The sequence below is a fragment of the Dromiciops gliroides genome, chromosome X (genome assembly GCF_019393635.1).
Source record: "Dromiciops gliroides isolate mDroGli1 chromosome X, mDroGli1.pri, whole genome shotgun sequence".
Lineage (NCBI taxonomy): Eukaryota > Metazoa > Chordata > Mammalia > Microbiotheria > Microbiotheriidae > Dromiciops > Dromiciops gliroides.
Genome location: NC_057867.1, coordinates 79,483,391 through 79,494,619, shown reverse-complemented (window position 1 = coordinate 79,494,619; position 11,229 = coordinate 79,483,391). Strand labels below are relative to the sequence as shown.

The following is an 11,229-nucleotide window of genomic DNA, read 5'->3' as shown; positions in this document are numbered from 1 at the left end:
GTCACGACCGGCTGCTCTGGCACTCGGGGGCGAGTGGCGGGCTGGGCACGCGAGCGCCTGGGTAATAAAGGGGGCGGGCTACCGGCGCGCGCCGGGGCCAATCCAAGATGGCCGTGCTGGCGGTGCACCTCCAGTCCGACGCTTTCTTGGTGGCCCTCAACCATGCCCTGAGCACCGAAAAGGAGGAGGTCATGGGGTTATGCCTCGGCGAGGTGAGGGTCCGAACCTTCGGGCGGCGCCGGGCGGCCATTTGGCCGGCCCTTCGACCCTCCGGCCGTCCTCGCCCCCCCCCGCGGGCTGAGGCGGGGTGGGGCGGCCCGGTGGGGGAGGGGGGGGAGGGGGCGGCCGAGGTGGGGGGCGGAGGTCTCGGGGGGGGGGGCGGCCGAAGGGCCTTCCAATGGGGGGGGGGGACGGCGCCGGGCCAGCCGAACCTTCGGCCGCTTCCCCTCCCCCCGCGGGCTGAGGCGCAGTGGGGCGGTCCGGTCAGGCGCCGGGGGAGCGGGGGGGGGGTCCGAGGGGGACAGGGGGCTGGGGGGGGGCAGGTGAGGATCGCTTGCAAGTCCGGCAGGAGGGGGTTGGGTGGGGCTCGGGTGGCCGAAGGTTTGGCCTTCAGATGCTGGCCCCCCACTGCGCCCGGCCGCCGCCCCCCACCCGGAGTGGGGTGGGGCGGCCCGGCCTGGCGACGAGGGCGACCGTAGGTCAGGCCGACTGGGGATGGGAACGGCGACGGTGCTGGCCTTGCCTCCCACCCCTGGGGGCGGGGGTGGGGAGCGGTGCCGTGCCTGGGGGATCGGATGCCCGGGGGCCGAGCCCCCTTTGCTGCAGGGAAGGAGGGGGCAGCACCCCTATACTCACAACTCTCACTGAGCCCGAGCCCGAGACCTAGGCCAGCCTTGCGGGAGGGGGAAGATTAGCTGGCGTGGTGGGAGCTGCTGGCCTCCGATCCCCCTCCTCTCGCTCTCCCCCTCCCCTCCGCTCTCGCTCTCCCCCTCCCCTCCACTCTCGCTCTCCCCCTCCCCTCCACTCTCGCTCTCCCCCTCCCCTCCACTCTCGCTCTCCCCCTCCCCTCTCCTCTCGCTCTCCCCCTCCCCTCTCCTCTCGCTCTCCCCCTTCCCTCTCCTCTCGCTCTCCCCCTCCCCTCCGCTCTCGCTCTCCCCCTCCCCTCCGCTCTCGCTCTCCCCCTCCCCTCCGCTCTCGCTCTCCCCCTCCCCTCCACTCTCGCTCTCCCCCTCCCCTCCACTCTCGCTCTCCCCCTCCCCTCTCCTCTCGCTCTCCCCCTCCCCTCTCCTCTCGCTCTCCCCCTCCCCTCTCTTCTCCTGATCCCATCTCATTTTCTCCCCTGGCCTTCTCTCTCCATTCCATCCCATCGATGGCTGCTCAGGTGTCTGTCTAGGTGTAGCTCTCCTTCACCTGCCTTAATAAACACATAAAGAAAAGCTCTTCTGAGAAATAAGGAAAACGAAAAATAAACAGTATTCTCTTTTTCTTTTCTTTTTCAAAACGTTCATTGATATGTTATTTTAAAATGATTTTTGTCTCTAACAATCATTCATTAAGTGCATACTTTGAGCTAGGAATTTGAATACTAAATACAGAAATGAGACAGGCCTTAACGCATAATCCATTGGAGCAATCAATCGTATAGTTACCAGGTATTTGGACATATTAGAATTGTAGAATAATAGTCACCAAATACCACTATATCACTCCTTTACTTAAAAAATCCTTCAGTCAGCCCCCAGTCAGCTTGAAGTCCAAACTCCTTAGCTTGACGCTTGAGGCCCTCTGCTGTCTGTCCTTAACCAACACCTTTAACCCAATTTCCCAGATTTCCTCACTTCGATCATCCCATTAGTCCCAAACTGAATTCCCCCAGACTGGTTCCTCAGCAGCCCCACACCTCTACTCTCCCACTTCTGGGGGCTCAGCTTGTGTTCTTTCTGTTCCTGATGATGGGTGCCTTCTGAATTTTCCACTGTTTATTCTATGGCAGGGGTTCTTAACCAGGGTCTGTGAACTTTTTTTTTAATGGTTGGATGTAAAAAATATTTGGGTTACTATTTCAGTAGAATTGGTTTCTTTTGTACTCCTATGTATTTAAAAACGTGATTCTTAGAAGGGATCTGTAGGCTTCCCTGAGGTAAAAGCCCCTACCCCTTGGGATTCTCTTTTCATGTATTTTTCAAGTCAATGACCCTATTAGACTCTGGTATTTTATTCTTATTTAATGTAAGCCATTGAATTCAAAATTCCCTTAAATAATCCCCTGCCTCATCTTCCCCAAAGCACACTTTGTGGTGGATGCTTACTTGGTAAATGTTTCTTGATAGGTCAATTCTTCCTTCATCTGAATGGGCTCAATAGTTTTTTTAATCATAAGAGTATTTTATTATTTTTCAGTCACATGTAAAGATGGTTTTCAACATTTGTTTTTAGAAGATTTTGAATTCCAAATTTTTCTCCCTCCCTCCTTTCCCTCCCCACTCCCCAAGACAGAAAGCAATCTGATATAGGTTAGATATGTACAATCACATTAAACACACTCAGTATTTTTTTCTTCTGATAATACAGGGTGGGACAAAAGTCATGAAAGGGGGTCTGATGTTTTAATAACTTTCTGAAAATTATTTTTTGCCATTTAAGAGATTTGATTTTTCACACGCAATATAAATTCATTTCCTCTGTGTACTGTATACGATGCTATGGTATTGTCAATTCAAACCCCAAAATAAAGGCGTTATTAAATATTGGTGTCAAAGTTATCATTTTCTTATTGGCAGTAATGGAGCTGACACCTGCCTTTGGGCTTTCCTCCAGGTCGACATGAACAAGATTGTCCATATCCACTCTGTCATCGTTCTTCGTCGTTCGGATAAGAGGAAGGATCGAGTGGAGATTTCTCCTGAGCAACTTTCTGCTGCTTCTTTGGAAGCAGAAATATCCTTTGGGGGCAGCTATAGCCAGGGAAACAGAAAGGGGGAGTCTTCCTCTTTTGCAAGTGGGAAGATCCCAGGGTTGGGTCTTATCACCAAGAACCTCAGGTGATGCTGAATCCCCAGTGCCTTAGGATGCCATTTGAGTATAGTGAACTTGGGAAGAGCTAAGAGCCTGAGAAGCAGTGACCCCGGGGGCTTTTGGGAGGGGGTAGTGAGTCTGTAGTGATTGCTGCTGAGAACCACCTGAGCAGCTTCCTCCGGTGACCCTGGCCACTGCTGGCTGCTGGAACCCCCAAAGTTCTTTGGTGATTTCTAAAGAACTCATGGTTAACCAAGTAGCTGCCTTGGCTCCAATTTCATTGTCTTACTGTCCTAGAGGAAGGGGATAGGGGGTAAGGACAGAAATGAGGAAAGAGCCCAGAAAAGAATGATCAGAATATTAGCTGTTTACGTTATGAGAGAGAGAGAGAGAGAGAGAGAGAGAGAGAGAGAGAGAGAGAGAGAGAGAGAGAGAGAGAGAGATATGACTGGCAAGCTGGAAGTGAACATCGTGGGGTTTTGCCAAGGAAAAATGACAGTTTGGGGGGGGGAAGTTAAAAGGTTAATTGCTTTTTAAAAGCACACTTGCTCATCTGAAATTAATTTGTTTAAGAACATAAGAATGGGTTAAGGGGCAGCTAGGTGGCTCAGTGGATAAAGCACTGGCCCTGGATGCAGGAGGACCTGAGTTCAGATTGGGCCTCAGACACTTGACACTTACTAGCTGTGTGACCCTGGACAAGTCACTTAACCCTCATTGCCCCACAAAAAGAAAAAAAAAGAATAGGTTACACACACACATGCAAATATGTGTGTGTGTATATATATATCTACATACATATCCATACATATATCTGACGCTGCTCAGATTGTCCTAGAGTCTCCTGTTTGATTTCCTCCCTTGAGTTTTAGGAAAAACAGAAAAATTCTGTTCATGTGTGGAAATTTATTTTGATTTGGGGACCCTACCTTTGGGCTGAGATTAAAAAGCCTTAGGCCCTCAGGGTCTTTTCTGTGTGAAGGGCTGGTGCCCCCCCCCTCCATTTCAGCTGAGCCAAAAAGCCCCATGGGCTGAGATGCCAGGTCAGACAGCTGGGGGGAGGGAGCCTCAGCTCCCTCCACCCTGAGAGAATCTATCCAAGAGATCCCGTGCTCATCCAGGCCGGGCTCTGGCGTAGCCCGTGCCGAGGTCCCTGGGCGTACAGCAGGGGGCATGGCCCCTGGAGCCCTGGGGGGGAGGCTCGAGTGTCCCCCCCAGCCACAGCCCAAGGGCAGCTGGCAGATTAGGTTGGTGTGTGGGGGGGCGCAAAAAGCCCCAGGTTTGAGTGGAGAGAAGGAAGAGATACACGCACACACACATGTACCTGGGAGTTAGACAGCAAGGGGGGGGGATTGACAAGATTAGGGGAACGGAGAAGGATGCAGGAGAAGGCTGACTAAAGCAAGAGGCAGATGTACTGAGCTTGGGAGAGGCCAGAATATTAAGTTAGTTGCAGGGGATCGACAAAGTGAAAGGGGTTAGAATAAAGGAGCTGAGCAGTGAAAGTGGAACATACGGTAAGGTAAGAGGCGGCAATGGCTCTTATTAAAAAAGTTCCAGGCGCAGCAAGTGGAAAGAGACATGCTGGAACACAGTCAGTTGTACATTTTATTTCCCTGTATTTTTTTTTTTTTACAGGGCAATGGGGGTTAAGTGACTTGCCCAGGGTCACACAGCTAGTAAGTGTCAAGTGTCTGAGGCCCGATCTGAACTCAGGTCCTCCTGAATCCAGGGCTGGTGCTTTATCCACTGCGCCACCTAGCTGCCCCATTTCCCTGTATTCTTAATTTTCAATAGTATCTCATAAAACTCTGCTTTGATTATTTAGTTAAGAGGCTTCTTAATCCTTTGCTTATCAATTTTGGGAGTAGAGCAGTGTGGTAGAACTTTTGTTAAATGGCCCATATTAAATTAATAGCAGTCAGATAGCCAGTCAGTCAACAGTCCCAGATTAAGTACCCCAGTCAGATTAGGCCCCCCCAAATTAGGCTAGTCAGTCAAAATATTTCTACACGTGTAAGAGTAAAACAGGCAGCATCAGAACAATTATGCCTTTGACACATCAGTTCCCTGACCTTGGGCTCATATTACCCCAAGCTAGAAGTCACCAAGCTGCTTGTGTTGGTAGAGTTGCCTAACTTCCTAGCCAAGTGCAATCCTTGATGCAGTTAAAAGCCAAGAAAAGGTAGAAGAGGGAGATGGGTGGTTATTTGAGCTTACTGACCTTAGTGGTATCCGGGAACTTTAGAGTTGGATGGACCTTTAAAAGCATCCTGAACTCGCTTCTGTGGCGTACCTGTCAGATTCAGCCTCTGCCAAGACAGTGAGAGGAGAGGAATCGGAGGCACCTATTAGAGGCAACCTTATGGAGAAATTGAGCCGCAACAGAGAGAAAAGATATGGAATGATAGTGGGGATAGTCAGATCAAGGAAGGCTTCTTTGAGGATGGGGGAGACGGGCATGTTTTGTAGGCAGTGGGGAAGCAGCCAGGCGATGGGGAAAGACTGAAGACAAGTGAGAGTGGGGATTACAGAGAAAGGAGGCAGCCTTTTGTCTTTGGGAGGAGATGGAATGGGGATTGCTTGTGCTGGAAGAAGGGTTGGTCTTGGTAAGGAGTGAGGCTGAAGGATGAAGGAGGGGGCAGAAGGCACTTGAGTGACAAGATGGGAGGAGAGTTCATGGCAAATGGCCTCAGTTTTTTAATGTGAAATATGAGGCAGGGTTTGAATTCGAATTTGAATCAGTTCCTTACATATTATATATCCATTTGGAGCTTCTCTTAGCCTATGGTATTGGGATATTGATCTAGTGTCAAATGGGGAATCCTTGCCCCAGTAGGCAACACCAGGCGACCAGCTTGGTTTTGTTTATCTTGTTGTCTACTTAATCTTGTTCCACTGATAGACCCCTCTATTTTTTTAACCACTATGAAATTGTTTTAATGATTACTGCTTTGTAATGTAATTGGAGATCTGCTGCTCCTAGGCCCCCTTCCTTCCCACTTTTTTCGGATCACGATTTCTCTTGAAATTGTTTACCTTTCGTCCCTCCAAATTAATCTCATTTTTATTTTTTCAGCTACTGAAGTAATCCTTTGGTAGTTTGATTTGCACGTCACTGAATAAGTTAATTTAGGTAGTAGTATAGTTATTATATTAGTTTGGCCTGTTGTTGTTCTGTTGTTTCCGTTGTGACTCTTCCTTGACCCCATTTAGGGTTTTCTGGGCAGAGATACTGGAGTGTTTTGCCATTTCCTTCTCTTCCAGCTCATTTTACAGGAAACTGAGGCAAATGGAGTTTTGGAACTCTAGTCTTACTGATTCCGGGCCCTGTGCTCCATCTACTGCACCACCTAGCTGCCCTGTCTTGGCCTACTCACGAGTAATGGAAAGTTTTTAATATTTAAGTTATTATTTCTGTAAACAGTTATATTCCTATAATTCCTGGGTGTGTGTCAGTAGGTAGGTTCTCAGGTACTTTATGCATTCTGTAATTATTTGAAATGAAATTTCTCTTTTTGTCTCTTCTGGCTGGATATTTTTGGTACCAGAAATGTTGATGATTTATGTGGATTTATTTTATAGCTTTCACATTTGCTAAATTTATGATTTTGATTAAGTTTTAGTTGACTCTGTAGGATTCTCTTATGCACCAGAAGAGATTGTTTAGGTTTTTTTGATTTATGTCTGCTGCCTCTCTCAATTCCCTGGTCTGTCCTTATTGTTATCACTAATATCACTAGCATGTTCTTATTGGAAAGGTGCTAGTTTATCCCCCTTACATCTGATGGTAAATCTTGGTTTCTTGGTATGTGTTACTTATGAAAGGATCATTTATTTCTATGTTTCCTTGTCTGTTTTTTATTTTATTTTTTCACTTAATAGTATTTTATTTCCCCCCAATTACATGTAAAGATAGATTTCAACATGCGTTCCCAAAGCAGCTTTGTACACATGTTATCACATTGGACCCTCCCAACATCCATCCCTGGGAGGCAGGTGTCCTTTGCATCTCTGCTGAGGCTTGGGCAGGTCCAGTAATTTGCCCAGGGTCACGCAGCTGGTCAGCATCTCGGCCAGTATTTGACCTTGGCCCTTGCTGGCTGCCAGAGCCAGCTCTTTACCCATGATGCCACCTAGTCCTCTGTGCTGGCTGGCTCCCTCCTGGTCCCAGGTGAGTCACAGAAGCTCAGAGTCCAGAAAGGAGCTTCACAGAGCAGCTCCTGTCCCACCGTGGACAGGAATCTCCCCGTCTCCCCCGTCATGCCCCCCCCAGTCCAGCCCTCACAACATGCCCAACAGAGGGGCCTGGATGCAGCCTTGGCTTGAAGCCAGAGCTCTGAGTGAAAGCCCCTGGGGTCCCCCAGGCAGCCCTGGGTACTTTGGGGCAGCTCTCAGCATTGGGCAAGGGTTCCCGGCATCGAGCATTTCTGAGCTGGGTGCCCTTGGGCGGATCCCTTTCCCGTTCTGGACCCCTAGGTGCCCCGTCCAGAGAGGTCCAGTGGGCTGTGTGGGAGCCAGAGTGCCGCCTGGTCCCTCTGCAGCTTCTGCCCCCTGGCTGGCTCCAGGCCACACAAGCCTAGAGTCTCCTTCCCAGGCCGGCCGGGCAGTGCCGGGAGGAGCCCCCTCAGCCCTGCCCTCGGCCCTCTCTCGTCCTCAGCTGGTTCAGCCTAGCCCATGGGCCATCTGCTCTGCTCTGCCCATCCTGGCCACACGCCCCCTCCAGTGCCCTAAGCTGCTCTCCTGGGTAACACAGGGGTGAGCACAGCCCAACTTATAGGCAGGCAGGACTTCCCAGAGGCCCAGGCCAGGGCCTCAGCAAAGGCCTGGGGCAGGAGGCAGGACCCTGGCTGGGCTACAGGGGCAGCTCAGCATTCCGGATTCCGGATTCTGAGTTCCTGGCTGGTTACAGCTCCCCAACTGTTCCCAGTGGGCTGCATGGGGCTGCCCAGGACAGGGGAGACAGCAGGCCTCTCCCCTCCCCCTCCCTTCCCCTTCCCTCAGAGAGCCTAGATGAGGGGGACTTTGGCCCTGCCTGTGCTGCCACACTGCCCACTGTTGGCTGTCTGCTAGGCCACCCAAAGGCCCCAGCCAGCCTCCTCATCTTTTTTTTCAATTTTAATAGCATTTTATTTTTTTCAGTTACATGTAAAGATAGTTTTCAACATTTGTTTTTGGAAGATTTTGAGTTACAAATTTTTCTGCCTCCCTCCCTTCCCTCCCCTCTCCTCAAGACAGAAAGCAATTGGATAAAGGTTATACATTACAATCATGTTAAACATTTCCACATTAGTTATGTTGTGAGAGAAGAATCAGAACAAAAGGAAAAAACCATGAAAAAGACCCCTCCCCCCAAAGTGAAAATAGTCTGCTTTAATCTGCATTCAGACTCCATGGGTCTTTTTCTGCAGGTGGAGAGCATTTTCCATTATGAGTCCTTTGGAATTATCTTGGCTCATTGTATTGCTGAAAAGAGCTAAGGTATTTTTTGGGTTTTTTGGTGGGCATTGAGGGTTAAATGACTTGCCCAGGGTCACGCTAATAAGCTTGTAAGTATTAAGTGTCTGAGGCTGGATTTGAACTCAGGTCCTCCTGAATCTGGGCCATGCTTTATCCACTGTGTCACCTAGCTACCCCAAGAGCTAAGTCTATCACAGCTGATCATCAGTGTGGTGTGTTTTTTAACCAGAAATGGGTATTGTATTTTGTTCAAAGAGCGCATGCAGTTTGGGGAGACCTGAGTTTGAATCCTGCTTTAGACATTCCCTAGCTGTGACCCAGGACCAGTTAGTCACTTCCCCTTCTGTGCCTCACTTTCCTCACTTGTAAAACGGGGTCGTCACAAGGATAAAAATAATCTTTTTAAAGTGCCTTGTGAAGCCTATATAGAATACTAGTTGTTATTATTATTAATTTGGTCTATTATATTTCTAGATTTCCTAATATTTAAGCAACTCCACATTGCTGATAGTTAGCCTGATTATAACATATGATTTGTTTTGGTGATGTTGCTGTAATCTGTTCATTAATATTTTATTTTAAACATTCATTTTTTTAGAAATTTGGGTTCCCACAGTTTCTTGTTCCTCCCTCCCTCCCATTGAGAAGGCAGCAATCTGTTATACACGTGAAGTCATTTTGCTAATACTTTATCTGAAATGTTTGTGGTGTTGTTCATTTGGGCTGTTGGTCTAGCATCAGTTTCTGTTGCTGTTTGCCTGCTTCTCTGCAGTCATCACATTCATTGTTTCTTATAGCACAGGAATAACCCATGACATTTGTGTACCATAGTTTGTTACGCCACTGCCCAGTCAATTGGTCTACGTTCTTTCCAGTTTTTTCAGAGCACAAAAAATGCTGCTATAAATATTTGGCTGTAGGGACTTTGTCTCTATTGGAGACCTCTTTGGGGCATAAGCCTAGTCAGTCACGGACTCTCTGGGTCAAAGGGTGTAGATATTTTATTTAATGATTTCTTATTTAGTGTACCATTCCATCAGTAAGCATTTGTTACATACCTACTCTCTGCCGGGCACTGTGCTAAGCTCTTTTTTTTTTTTTTTACATATAAGGTATTTTATTTTTTCCGTTACGTGTAAAGATAGTTCTCAACTTTTGTTTATACAAGCTTTACAATTTCAGATTTTTCTCCCTCTCTCCCCTCCCTCCCCCCTCCCCTAGACAGCAGGTAATCTGATATAGGTTATATCTATATATCTATATCTATATACATATACATATATATATATACACATATACACACACACATATATATCCATAATAACATTAATCCTATTTCTGCATTAATCCTGTTATAAGAGAAAAAATCAGGGCAGTGATGCAAAACCTCAAAATAGAAAAAAAAACAACAGCACCCAAAACAAAAGAAATAGTATGGTTCAATCAGCATCTATACTCCACAGTTCTTTTTTTTTTTTTCTTGGATTTGGAGATCCTCTTCTATCATGAATTCCCTGGAACTCTTCTGTGCCATTGCATTGGTGAGAAGAATATAGTCCATCACAGTAGGTCAACACTCAATGTTGATGATACTGTGTACAATGTTCTTCTGGTTCTGCTCATCTTACTCATCATCAGCTCACATAAGACCCTCCAGGTTTCTCTGAACTCCTCCTGCTCATCATTTCTTACAGCACAATAGTATTCCATTGTATTCATATACCACAACTTGTCCAGCCATTCCCCAATTGATGGGCACCCCCTCCACTTCCAATTCCTTGCTACCATGTAAAGAGCAGCTATAAATATTTTTGTACATGTGGGTCCCTTTCCCCTTTCCATGATTTCTTTGGGAAAAAGACCTAAAAGTGGAATTGCTGGGTCAAAGGGTATGCACAGCTTTATTGCCCTTTGGGCATAATTCTAAATGGCTCTCCAGAATGGTTGGATCAGTTCACAGCTCCACCAACAATGAATTAGTGTTCCAATTTTCCCACAGCTTCTCCAACATTTATTATCTTATTTTTTTGTCATTTTAGCCAATCTGATAGGTGTCAGGTGGTACCTCAGAGTTGTTTTAATTTGCATCTCTCTCATCATTAGAGATTTAGAGCATTTTTTCATATGGGAATAGATAGCTTTGGTTTCTTCATCAGAAAACTGCCTGTTCATATCCTTTGACCAATTCTCAATTGGGGAATGACTTGGATTCTTATAAATTTGATTTAGTTCCCTATATATTTTAGAGATGAGGCCTTTATCAGAAGTACTGGCCACAAAAATTGTTTCCCAGCTTTCTGCCTCCCTTCTAATTTTGGATGCATTGCCTCTGTTTGTACAGAAATTTTTTAATTTAATATAATCAAAATCATCCATTTTGCATTTTATAATATACTCTATCTCTTGTTTGGTCAAAAACTGTTTTCCTTTCCAAAGATCTGATAGGTAGACTATTCCTTTCTCTCCTGATTTACCTATGGTATCACCTCTTATGTCTAAATCATGTATCCATTTTTGTGCTAAGCTCTTAAGGATACTTAGACAAAGATAACCAATTCTTGCCCCCAAGTTGCTTCCAATTCCTTTGGGGGAGGAAATAGAACATTGACACCCATAATGAAATTCAGAGTGATTTGGGGCAGCTGGGGAGCCGGGAGCAGTTGGCAGGATTAGGAAGAGCCTTATGTGAGAGTTGAACTTTGAAGGAAACCCAGAGTCCAACAGGTGGAGGTGAGGAATGAGTGCATTGCAGGC

General features: G+C 47.1%; 1 protein-coding gene across 1 annotated transcript in view; it reads left to right on the top strand.

Moving 5' to 3' along the window:
• Position 1: 1 nt before the first annotated feature.
• Positions 2-11,229, top strand: part of BRCC3 (BRCA1/BRCA2-containing complex subunit 3) — a 33,513-nt gene continuing 22,285 nt past the window's right edge. The window contains exons 1-2 of the mRNA XM_043974416.1: positions 2-212; positions 2,818-2,937. Of these exons, the coding sequence (XP_043830351.1) occupies positions 108-212; positions 2,818-2,937 (225 nt within the window). The 5' untranslated portion in view covers positions 2-107. The remainder of the gene's footprint in view (positions 213-2,817; positions 2,938-11,229) is intronic.